Source organism: Camelus bactrianus, chromosome 16, assembly GCF_048773025.1.
Source record: "Camelus bactrianus isolate YW-2024 breed Bactrian camel chromosome 16, ASM4877302v1, whole genome shotgun sequence".
NCBI lineage: Eukaryota > Metazoa > Chordata > Mammalia > Artiodactyla > Camelidae > Camelus > Camelus bactrianus.
Genome location: NC_133554.1, coordinates 14,752,809 through 14,765,917, shown reverse-complemented (window position 1 = coordinate 14,765,917; position 13,109 = coordinate 14,752,809). Strand labels below are relative to the sequence as shown.

The following is a 13,109-nucleotide window of genomic DNA, read 5'->3' as shown; positions in this document are numbered from 1 at the left end:
TTGGGGGGAAATTTAGTTTGGGCAGCAGAGGTGAATTTCTGTGATACATTCTATCTACCTACCTACCTATCTATCTATCTGTCTATCTATTGATGTACTCTGCTGTTTGAACATTAGGATACAGCAATCAAATACATGACTGATGGATGTTTATTGAAACATATTTTGGGAGATCCAAATCTTACCAAGTTCAGTGTCATTATTTTGGATGAAGCCCATGAAAGAACTCTAACTACAGTGAGTATTTTAATATATTGGTTATTCATTAGACAGTTTACTTTTTGGGGGTAGCTTTGTCCTGTATAGTGAATTGCATTCTCTTACTTACATTTTAATCTATCCAAATAGGAATTCTTTGCTTAGGTGAGCAAAATATTTAAAATAAGTTGGTTGTTAGGTATACTTGTGACTTCAAGAAATGTACTTTTTTTTTCAGGACATCTTGTTTGGTTTACTGAAGAAGCTATTTCAGGAGAAGTCTCCTAACAGGAAGGAGCATTTAAAGGTCGTGGTGATGTCAGCAACTATGGAATTAGCCAAGCTCTCTGCATTCTTTGGAAATTGTCCAATATTCGATATACCTGGAAGACTTTATCCAGTCAGGGAAAAATTCTGCAATTTGATTGGTCCACGAGATAGAGAAAATACTGCATATATTCAAGCGGTATTATTTGGTTTCTTTATATATATGATTCTAGTTGATTGAGTAGTTTGATAATTTATTTGTTCTCTTTTATTTTAATGGCAGCCCTAGGTCCTAGGATTTTTGAGACCAAATTTAATTTTTTTGTGGAACTAGGGGAGGTGGTGGGGGTGGGGGTCGAGGTTGGGGATTATGTTTCCACTAGCATGTGTTATGCTTGTGTTTCTTACTTTAGATTGTGAAAGTGACCATGGATATTCATTTGAATGAAATGGCTGGAGACATCTTGGTTTTTCTGACTGGTGAGCATTGAGTATCAGATTTAAAATTTTACTGTTTGTAAGAAGGAAATGTGACATCACGATTGAGTGTTACCTTTGTTGTGAAATCTAGGCTCTACTCACGTTACCCTAGGTTTTTAAGATTATCTGAGTAGCTTTAGATATTATTTGTATTATAAGATATATAAGATAATTCCTCACTGCCCCCAAAAACGCCAGTCTCATTAGTAAACATGTGAAACACACTGACCTTCCAATAGAAAGATATTAAATGATAAAATATTAATATTTGTGGTACTCTATTTTATATAGAACTGTTGCCACACTGAACAGTCCTGGATCTGAATGATTAATTTCATTATTCCCAAAGACATCCTACTAGCTCCTTTCTTATTTGAGTGGTGAGATGGTACTCTGTGGTAGCAGTGCATAAGGTGTGGAATTCATGTCTCATAGACTAGCCTTTCTTGGAGGTCAAAAATAGATAAGTTAAATCTCAGACTAGTGTGATTCTTCAAGTAGCAGCATCCTACTAACAGATATGAGTCATTTCATGGCTCACCTCCTACTCTGCCTTGTACTGATGTCAGAAGTGAGCCATTGTAACAATCTCTTTGCTCTTTTGAGATTACTTAAGTATTTTGAAATAAAACCTAAATGTAGTATCTCATAGACTAGCTTCCCCTATGTTAATGATTAACTTTACTGAATCTTCTTCAAATACCATACTAACAAGATGAAGGTCTTAAAGATTATAAATATTTTAATTTTTTTAGAGATTTAAATTCCTTGGAAACTGGTGTTTCTTCTATTTCTGATTTTATTGTTGAACACATGGGTACAACCTATGTGTTTATCGACTTTGGATCAAATGAGAGATTTAGAATAACTATCATGCAAAACTAATATTAATCTAGAATCCTTTTTTTTATTCTTAAATTAATTTTGCTGTTCAGTTGCTGACGTTATTTTCCTCATTTCAGGTCAGTTTGAAATTGAAAAAAGTTGTGAGTTACTTTTTCAAATGGCAGAGTCAGTTGATTATGATTATGATGTTCAAGATACCACTCTAGATGGCTTGTTAATATTGCCGTGTTATGGATCTATGACAACAGGTAATTCCTCACTAGAACAGAAAATTTGATTTTTAAAAAGCTTTTTATTGAATAATCACATACATATGGAAGAGTGCACAGATGTAAGTGTTTAGGTCAATGAATTTCACATAGTGAACTCACCTTTGTAACCAACAGCCAGATCATGAAACAGAGCATTAAGAGAACCAGCATCCCTTAAGAGAAGTGATTTTTTTCTTGAAGTCTTTTTAAAAAGCCGTGGACATCCATCCCTCTTACTGTTGTTAAGAGTGGTCTGTGTCCTCTCCCTGCAGAACAAAAGTGTTGTTGGTAATTTTTTGAAATTAGGACTATAATTCCTTGATAGTAGTACTATAAGTTAAGTCTAATTTGTCACTGCTACAGAATTTCTAGAAATCTTATGTATCAAGATACATGAGATAACCTAGTATGTAGTTTTCTTTTTAAGTAGCCACACATTAGTCTCCTTTTCAAGAAAGATGTTCTTTTATAAATTCAAAGAATAAATGCAAACTCTTATTCTAATATTTGTTCATAATAAATATTGTTGAATGAGGTTTAGAATTTGTTTTGCAAAGCTATTTTATTATGTAATTTGACTTGTAAACTAAAGGGAAGTTAACCGTAGTCTATTTGGAGTTTGACTGGGATTAACATTTAATGTAATATGAAAAACATTTAAACGTTTTTATATTTTATGTGTATTTTTGTTTTTGTTAAGTGGGTGGTTCTTATCCTTATATTAACAAAAAAAGTTTAGAAATACATGTGTTGGTAAATAACCAGAGACCACACGCTATTTTGGAAATCTCTTCTGTGATGATATTAGGCCCTTGCTCTCAATATTTTTCGATTTTTACATCTTTAAGGGGATTCTTAGGATAATTATGAGATATTTAAGGGTCTCATTGTGTTTTGGAGATTTGAGCTACTAACTCTATTGTAAGTTACCTTGTAACTGGTAAGGTAATTCAAAGCCCATTACAGTTGCTTTGTTATTAACCATTAACTATATATATATATTTTTTTCCTTTTTCTTTGTGAAGTAAATAATTTCATTCTTACTTGTGTCTTACTGCCCCATTGAAAATAATGTTCTGTATCTCCCATTGCTTCTTGTTTATCTTCCTGAAATCCAGTTTTTATACTATTTAAGATTGCTAGTGACCTCCTATTTCTCAAATCTCATGGCTTTTTTCTATTAGTTTGCATTTTGATTTTGTAATAATGAAAAGTCTCCTTCTTAAATGCTATTGTCTAGGATAATATTTAATTATTTTGTTCTCCTGACCACTCTCTCTAAGGCTGCTGCCTTCCCACCCTCCCTGACCATTGTTCCCCTCTTACTGTGACTTTTCCTAAGGTTTCATCCTTAGCTTGCTGTTTTCTGAATATTCTCTATTTTGGGGAAGTTGGCTCCTAGGAGTTACCTGTCACTTCTTTGTGATGACTTCTGGAAGCTGTTGCTAGTTCATTGTCCTGCACTCTATACCTACTGGGTTTCATGGGGCTTTTTGGTCTGTGCATCATATCATCCTAGATCATATAATTCAAATAAGTGGCAACTCCTACAGGCTTTCTTTTACCTTTGTCTCATCCAGATTCCTTTTTTTTTTTTTTTTTACTATCATTAGAGTTGGGATCCTTAATTTGCTATCCTGAGTTATTAGTATATCCTGCTAAATTATTCTTCCTGATTTAGTTTACCATCCTACCTGCCATAGTGAGCATAATCTTCCCAAAGCACCGTTCTGATTGTGTCAGTCTCCTGTTGGGTACCTTTAGCTATTTTTCTATTGCCAGCTGAATTAAAATGCCAGCTTAATAACTTGGTGTTCGTTATCCTTAAACGTGACTTCAACCAGCTTTCAGCCTTAATTCTCAGTGTATTTGATTTTCTTTGTTGGTGTATATGTGTAAATTGAAAAGGTGTGGGATTGGGTGTAAGTAGAGCCATTACTGAAATATTTTGTTTATTTATTTTAGTTTCCTTTCTGGGTCCAAGGGCGCTCTAAGGGTGAGCTGTTGATAATTCATTATGAGCATAATAATATTTATTATCGTGATTTGTAACCGTGCAAAGAAGCATTCAGATGGAGCTGATGAGGTACTAAGTAATGGGTGAGGCAGAGTTGGATGAACTAAGGAGAAGGTGGCAGATTCCTGGGATCTTAAGCTTTCTTTTTAAGCCTGGTTAATACAATACAGCATTTATTTTCCTTATTATTGCTACCTTGGGTGGTTGGGAGAGATACTATTATAATGTTATTTCCTGTTAGCTTCAGGAACAGAAAACTTGGATTTAGAGGAGAGAGAAGAAGGGTTTCTTGGTTGTAACCTAGTGAAGGGAGTTCAAAAATGACCCATACCTAGGTTTAGTGAATAGGTAAAAATTATGAGGTAGATATTTTATATTTGCTCTTATTTCTGGAATAGCCATGAAGGTGGCTGACTGATTTAAAGGGGCATCTTAAAATATCTCCGTAATTGACTTAAATTCTCATCTGTCAGATGTGAAGAGGTGCTGTGGTTTCCTTTCTACCAAGATTATATGAACTGCTCCCTGGGCTAAAGTCCTCCTTACCCACCCCTACTCCACTTTGTGATGTTCCATCAGGCTCTCAAATGTAAGAGTTATTTTTGATGCCTTTTCCCTCTACACCTTTTTTTGTGACTCCGTATTTCCATTTCCTGAACTTGAACTCCTTCTTTCCCTTTCATTCTCCCCTCTTTGCTGGTCAGAATCCTGCTATTTTGTTTCACGAGTGCAACCAACTCCATAAAAACCTTTCCTGATTTCCCTCCCCACAACTGGCTTTCATTTCTTCTTCATTGGAGCCTCATTGTGCTTTACTATACCCTCTTGTGGCACTTAACCCATTTATCTTGTTATGATTGTCTCATCACCTCGATGAGATTGTGAACTTCTTGAGGGCAAGTACCATATGTTGAAAAGTTCTCATTAAATATTTGTTAAATTGAGTTTTAGATTTTTCCCTTTCTGCTGGATATTCTGTTAACATTTTGCATAAAGCATTCTCTGAACTTTATTCTTTTTTCTCTCAAACCTTTTCCCTTCTGACTTCCTTCTTTTGTTCAGATTTTGCACCTCTTCAAGTTTGTCATGCACTTAGGAAAAGCTGAAGCCTACAAAAATGTATGAACTGAAATATACCTGTTACTTCATAAGTGACAATTATTTGCATGGAATTAGACAATTTTAGCACTGAAGTAATTATCTAATTCAGTGCTTCTTAGCCTTTTTTTGGAGGGTGGGAATCACAAATTTTTTTTTTAAAGTATTGAAATCCATGGCTGTTTTTTCCTAGAAAAATGCACATATACCCATATATATGTTTTTGCATAATCAGATTTCTTTATTTTACAGATAGAGGCTAAGTGATGTTCCTGAGGTCACATGGTAAATCTACATTTGATACCTGGTTATTTATTCAGTAGTGGAGAATATAACAGTACATGTGTTTCCAGAATACATGAAGAAAAGGAGAGGAGCTTTACCTTGAATTAGTGTACGGCATTTTAAAAGAGGAAAAACTGCTCATTTAGATTATTGCATAAACCCCAAATATCTTTTTTTTTGTTTCTTATGCCTGAAAAACAAAGATGTTATCTCAATATAGCAATTTCCAACTGTCTAAATAGTTTTTTTAAATGTTAAGATTAAAGAAAAGATATGGGGGAATAAGGCTAGTGAGCTTTACATAAAAATTCTCAGTTTATGTGGAGTCTCCCCAAATGAGGAAAGTTTTCTTTTGTCTTTTAAAGGAATATATACTTTTTAAAAACAGTAAAATCAGTTAAGTAAGAAAAGTAATTAAACTTACTAGATCCCACCATGATTAAGTGATAATCACTATTAATATTTTGAGGTATATTGTTCTAACCTTTTTCTTTATAAATTTAGGTGTATTTTTATTGCTTAGTTTTTTTTTTTTAACAAAAATGGGTTAACATATGCTCCTTTGTTTTTCTTTTTTGTTATTTGTAGAAATTTTAGAAAAGTACCCCAAAAATCCATTTTCCACTCTACAGAATTAATACAGTTGGTGTCTCAGTATATTTGTTATTGTTTTCTTTTAAGAAAAAATCAATTGAGGAAAAATGATACTATTTCATTATAAAGAGTGCAAGCAGTGTACACAATTACAAAGGTGAAAGTAAAGAAATCACCTCAAGCTCCTCCATCCAGAAATAACCATCTTTAACACTAGGAGAAACGTTATTTAAAAACTCTGTGTGTGTGTGTATGTTTTTGTGTATATTTGTGTTACATTTAGAAGGATAAGTAAGTAGATAAGTAGGTTGATAGAAATACTTTTTAAAAGTGAGATTACGCTATTAGTTGCTTTTTAAAAAAATATTTAATTTTACTTGAATTTACTTGAAGGAATTGTTAAGCTTCAAGTGAATCTTTACCACATGAGATAATAACTCATTAAAGATTGTTAAAAATATTAAGCTGAAGTTAATATCTTCTTTTTAGACCACATTTGAATGGAGATCTTACCTGTTGCCTCTCTGATTGGAAAGATGAGGGCTTAAGTACTTTTACTCTTCTATATCCTCCCCTTCTGATTTTTGTTAGTTATTTTTACATTGTTCGGGTGTATTTAGTGTTTACCATCAATCCTTTTACCATGATTTTTTGATTCCTAAGTTACTTTTAGTTAATTTTAGATTCATTAGATTTTAACTTTTTTTAAATATAAGGGCTCTTGGGTGTTATTTTATTTTTTTTTTTGTAGTGTTTTTTTTTTTTGTCTAAGAATGTCTGGCTTTTGCCTTTATACTTGAGCTACATCTTGGCTGGGTTTTATGTTCTTGGGTCACACTTTCTTTTCCTTAGAACTTGGTAGACGTTGTCCAGTTGTCTTCTGGCATTGAATGTTGCTGCGGAGAAGTCTGAGGCCAGCCTGATTTTTTTTCCCTTCCTTGTAAGTGATTTGCTTTTTCTGTCTGATTGCCTGAAAATTTCTGTTTTTATCCTTAAAGTTCAATAGTTTTAATTAGAATATTTTTTGGTGTTGAGTGTTGTATATTAAAATTTCCTGGAATTTTATGTGCTCTTTTAAAGAATCAACTTTACTGAGATATAATTTACATATAATAAACTGTGCCTGCTTTAAGTATACAGTTCAGTGAGTTTGACAAATGTACATACCTGTGTAACTACTACCAATACAATAAACTTTTTTGAGTTGCTCCTTTTATCTGCAAATTCATTTCCTCATTTCAAGGAAGTTCTCTTGTGTTATATCTTTGAATATAAGTTTTGTCTATTTATTGGTTTCTCTACTTCAGGGATACTAATTCTTATGTTGGATCACCTGTCTTCCGTATTTTTAAGCTTCCTCCTAGTCAGTTTATCTTTTCAACTGCATTTACTGATGATCTCAAGCCTTTTCTCTGTATCAGAAGTTTGATTTTCAGCTGTTTTAGTGAGACTTCTCAAGAGATTTTTGACTCAGCCAAAAATGACTCCCAGGGAGGGTAGAGTTTGAGCTAAGCAGTGTTGTATCTCTTTGGTTCTGTTCCAGAATCATCTTTTTCTCCGTTTGATTGACAATTTCTGTTTACTGCTTTAAATTATGTTTCTTTTATACCATACACACACTTTCTCACACATACGCTTTCTCTCTCTCTCAATTACGCTTCTGCTTTGGGATCAATTTGAGACAAGAAATCTATGAGGAAGTTTCAGTTGGCCTTAATATATGTCACATATTCACATATTTTAGGAGCATCACTCTGTGTGGTGTTAAGTGGTCTATCCTCAGTATCCTTATTTCTTGGTAGACTTTGTAACGTCTTTCTGCCTCTTTGACAACTTTTTCCCCTGTTAATTTACATCCTACAACCTTATGAGGTACTGAGATAGATGGAGTAAGGTGTATCAGAATCTGTCTTTTTTTTTTTTTTTTTTTTCAGATTTATTTTACTTTTTTTGGGGGGGTGGAATTAGGTTTATTAGTTTATTTTAATGGAGGTACTGGGGATTGAACCCAGGACCTCATGCCTGCTAAGCATGCAGTCTACCACTAGACTCCCAGAATCTATTTTAGATAGGAAGATCAGGCAGTGAAAGTAATCAGAATTTCTACATCTTAATGAAAGTATTCAATTTCCCTTTTCCTTTGTGGAAAGTGGGAATGTGCTTTAGGGTGTATGTATTTAACTTTTTCCCAAACATTTATAAATAAACATAAAATTGACATGTGTTTATACTTGTGGAATATGGTGTTAAAGTACGTGGGTGAAATGTAAATGTGAAACAAACGTGAGTCTTTTCAAGCAGCAGTTTCAGGACTTTTTATTTGACTGTAGTGAACAAAATAATAAATGAAGCTGAAGTTTTGCTTGAACTGAAGACTAAAATTAGGTACTTTTAGAAATGGGTTATTGAAAACAGGGTTGATAATAGATAAATATGTTCAGATTGGACATTTCTAATTTATATATAAAATTTTAGGGTTATGTCAAATTTTAAAGGTAGAAAAATTTCCACTTATTTTTATCATACATTTTAAAATTTATCAATTCATCGAACTTTATTGAGCACTTTCTATGTTCTAGGCATTGCAGGTACTGGGGATACGTCTTGAATAAAAGAAAGTCCTTGTTCTCATAGAGCTACATTATAGTAGAATACATAGACAATAAATAAATGTATAAATCTATAATTTGAACTAAAGTAGTATATGGCTTCTTTGAACCATCTGGAAGAAATGAGCTATCTAAATCTAAGAAATACCTAAATAATTTTTCTCATGTATGTATAAGCTGCCTCTCTAGCACTTTTTTACTTGTGAAATTAATTTCAGAGTGATGTATTAGAATAACAACAATACTCGACTTGGTTTTAAACTTGCCTGTCTATATTTACATCTTGGGCAAGTAACTTGACCTCTCTGGGCTTTAGTTTTCTCATCTATAAAATGAGATGGTTGGCCTAGTAACATGATTTTAAAATTGTGCTGATATGTGTCACTGCTTTTTTCCCTCATAAAAGTTCAACTTTGATCTGTTTCGTATTTTGGGAATACATGGATCTTTATATGATTTTATATGGAAACAAGTTTTGTACTTTATTTAAAAACAGATTTGATTAAGATTTTCTTGGCTGCTGAAAATAAAACAACTTGAAGTTGCTCAAGTAGAAAAAATGAACTTTCTAAACAAACATGGGCATATCTTGTGGAAATGAAATGCAGCTAGGCATTAAAAATTTTTTTCTTTTTAAAGTATATGTAAGTACTTACTGTTCTAATATATAGTATAGAATAATAAACACATATGAAACAAAAAGTTTAAAAGGACGTTATGAGAAACATAGACACGCTAATAATTTCTTTTTATACCCCAGTAGATTGACTTGTGTACTTCCTGGAATGATTACTCCTAATTTTTGGAGATCACTGAAATAGACAGTCTACCTAAATCCTTTGCTTGACCTGTCTAGCTTAAGTGGTCTTTTCCTTCATCTTTCCTCAGCCACCCATTCAGAAACTTGTTATAGATTTTGTCATTACCATCATTTATGATCTCAGTTTTAAACATCTTTCTGATGATTCTGAATCCTGTTTCTGCTAGCTAATTTCTGTTCCTAATTCAACAATTTTCAGAATGCACTGAGATTTGTCTTTTACCAGCCAGCACTTATCTCCTTTTGTCTATGCCATAACCATTTCCTTGTAAACATTAATTCTCTTGTCCGGTTCTCTGCTTAACTGGCAGGAGGGCAAATCTGGCCAAATCCATCTTTCATTTGTTTCATGCCCAGGTCTCCTAAGGCCTGGGAAGTGCCAGGAACCCAGAAATACTCTCTTACGAACTCTCATGGCTGATTCATTTTTTTCTCTCTTTAGCTTTACTCCATGTACACTAGTCACTTCCCTGTGGTTCACAAGTTAATTTTTCATCTTTGCAAGAGACTAATCTAATCAAATCGATCATCTCTTGGACCTGGAGAATCAGACTGGCCCACTTGGGGGGGGTATTTATCCAAATTCACAGGAGAATCAGACTGGCCCACTTGGGGGGGGGGTATTTATCCTTGGTGCCATAAACTGTGGTCAAGGAGCAAGGTAGCATACTATAAGCATTGCTGCTGGGGCATACCCTTCAGAATGTGTGGATAGTGGAAATCAGTGTGATGTTACTTGTTGAGACATGTAGTCATAAATTAGGCAGACATCTGAAAAAGTAAAAGCAGCCTTAGCTAATCAATCCTTAAAACATAGATAGGTCCTTAATCTGTAATCCATAGGTGGGCTTCAGGGAATCCCTGAACATCCTGATATTGTTTGAAATTTTTTTGTGTGTGTACATATGTGAATTTTAATGGAGAAGCAGCCCACAGTTTTTAAATACTCTCAAAGGGAGCTATGACCTACATAAATGACTGCTGAAGGGTTTATTTTAGCAATAGTCTGTGATTCCATGGATCCTAGAGATCTTAACAGTGAAAGGTGAGGAAAAAATAGTTTGCTATTATATTTTGAATTCAAGATAATTAGAGGTGAAGAAAACAACTTTTAATGAAAAGAAATTAGTTTTTCAAAACTTGAGTTTGACAAATGCATGCTGTCAATTAGTATTTTCTCTTTACATATATTTTAGATCAACAGAGGAGAATATTTTTGCCACCACCACCTGGAATTAGAAAATGTGTCATATCCACCAATATTTCTGCAACATCTTTGACAATAGATGGAATCAGGTATAACTTTTAAAATTCCTCTTAAAGCCAAGGAAGCCACTTAGCTGATCATAAAACATGAAGTTTGTGTCTCTGTACCCTCCAATTTCCTTCTCCCTACTTAACTTGAAATCACCTATTGTATTTTGTAATTATTGATTGCTCTGAATAGGAAGTGGAGTAGGAAGTGCACGTAGCATTTCTGTTCACACGTGTTAAATACTTGTACTGGCAACTGCTAGTTTTCTCTTCCCAGATTTAAGGTTGTATGTAGTACTTCATGAGTTTCATTGAATGGGAAGCCAAACCTGTTTCTCTGTGCTCCCATTCTCAGTGTGTACCTCAGATGATCTGCTATTCCCTTCTCTCTTCTGTAGTAACTTTGTATATCCAAGTGTTTATCTGGAAGTACTATTTCTCACTTTTCACCTTTTTGTGAAATGAACTATGACACAGGCCCTTTATTTTTTAATGTAATCAGCGATCCCCTCAAATTTTTGAGTGAATTTAGTAGAGAAACACTTGGAAATTTTAAGTTTAGCTACCTAATGTGAAGTTCTTTTAGACTGTTGAACCACATTCCTTCTGGATATTTATCTTTTCCTCCATATATTTTATGTTTTTAACTAAGGCTGTCTGTCTGCCACAGGAAGACTGGCCCTGACCCAAAGATCCTATATATTTTGGGTAAAATGATCATCCAGATCTGAAAGGAAGTTTAATTTCCTCTGCTTTTATCCTTCACTTTAAAAATAACGGTTTCACTAAGGGCTTAGGGGAGCAGCTCTCTTGAATAAATTAACCTCTGAAGATTTCTGTTTCCAGCAAAGGCAAAAGTTATTAAATAGCATGTTTCAGAATGTTCCCTTAGTGAATGATAGACTTACTACTGTTCCTATTTTAATTTTTTACCTGACTTGTTATCTGTTTAATTGGCTTAAAATGGCATTGTTAAAGGCTAACTGGAATTAGATTCTGAACCTGTTAGAATGGTTTAGAGCGGATTTTCAGGTTTGCTTTTTTTTTTACAGGAGAAATCCACATAACATAAAACTAACATTGAAAAGTGAAAAATTAAGTAGCATTTATTACATTTACAATGTTGTGCAACTACCACCTCTGTCTAGTTCTAAAACATTTCATCACCTCCAAATAAAAACCTGTACACTTTAAGGAATTGCTCCCCATTCCTCCCTCCACCCCTGCCCCGGCCAATCACCACTTTCTGTTTCTATGGATATCCTGTTCTGCATATTTCATGTAAATGGAATCATACAATATGTGACGTTCTGTGTCTGGATTTTTTTACTCAGCATATTTTTTGAGAGTCATCTGTGTTGTGTCATTCCTTTTTATGGCTGAATAATATTTCATTGTATGTATCTACCAAAATTTGTTTGTCCTTTCATCCCTTAATGGTTAATGGACATTAAGGTTGTTTCTACCTTTTGTCTTTTATCAGGGGTCCTCTGAACTTATGTCTACAAGTATTTGCTGAGTACTTGTTTTCAGTTCTTTTGGGTGTATACTTAGGAATGGAATTTCTGGGTCTATGTTTAGTGTTTTGAGGAACCTCCAAACCATTTTCCACATTGGCTGAACCATTTTACATTTCCACTAGCAATGTACAAGGGTTCCAATTTCTTGACTTTCAAGTTTTACACTTAACGTAAAGGTTGTCATGTAGATGTTAGTTAGGTAGAAAAGGAGAACCCAAAGTGGTTAAAAATTAACAAGTCTTTCCTTATTTCCTGGAAACTTAACTTTTTTCATTCTCCTTAGATATGTGGTAGACGGTGGCTTTGTGAAGCAGTTAAATCACAATCCCAGATTAGGACTGGACATCCTAGAGGTGGTTCCAATTTCAAAGTAAGTCTCTGTGTTAAGCCTTTTTGTTCAAAGAATAGTTGATTAGATAATTTCTAGCTGGTTTGGGGGTGGGAAGTTAATTACTTAGAAAACTCACAGAATATTTTCGGGACTTTTTTTTCTTCTAAAGGAGTGAGGCATTACAGCGAAGTGGCCGAGCTGGCAGGACTTCCTCAGGAAAATGCTTTCGGATCTATAGTAAAGATTTTTGGAACCAGTGTATGCCTGACCATGTGATCCCTGAGATTAAAAGAACTAGTTTGACATCTGTAGTTCTGACCTTAAAGTGCCTTGCCATACATGATGTTATAAGGTATGTAGACAACTTGAAAAGAAAACGGAAAAATTTGTTAGGGAGCCAGGTTATTCCTGAGAAATTTTTAAAAAGTATTTGACTTGTTTATCCCTACACTGCAAGGTTCAGCTGAACCTGAATAAGGCTTCTTTGCATTGCTTTCCTGGGATTTGATCCCTTGCTCATGTTTTAACCTTGGCTTAAT

General features: G+C 34.0%; 1 protein-coding gene across 1 annotated transcript in view; it reads left to right on the top strand.

Annotated features, from left to right (window-relative positions):
• The window catches only part of DHX40 (DEAH-box helicase 40), a 41,416-nt gene that overhangs the window by 3,873 nt on the left and 24,434 nt on the right, over nucleotides 1-13,109 (top strand). The window contains exons 4-10 of the mRNA XM_010951031.3: nucleotides 118-237; nucleotides 437-664; nucleotides 879-945; nucleotides 1,908-2,039; nucleotides 10,662-10,761; nucleotides 12,523-12,609; nucleotides 12,740-12,922. Coding sequence (XP_010949333.2) covers nucleotides 118-237; nucleotides 437-664; nucleotides 879-945; nucleotides 1,908-2,039; nucleotides 10,662-10,761; nucleotides 12,523-12,609; nucleotides 12,740-12,922 — 917 coding nt within the window. The remainder of the gene's footprint in view (nucleotides 1-117; nucleotides 238-436; nucleotides 665-878; nucleotides 946-1,907; nucleotides 2,040-10,661; nucleotides 10,762-12,522; nucleotides 12,610-12,739; nucleotides 12,923-13,109) is intronic.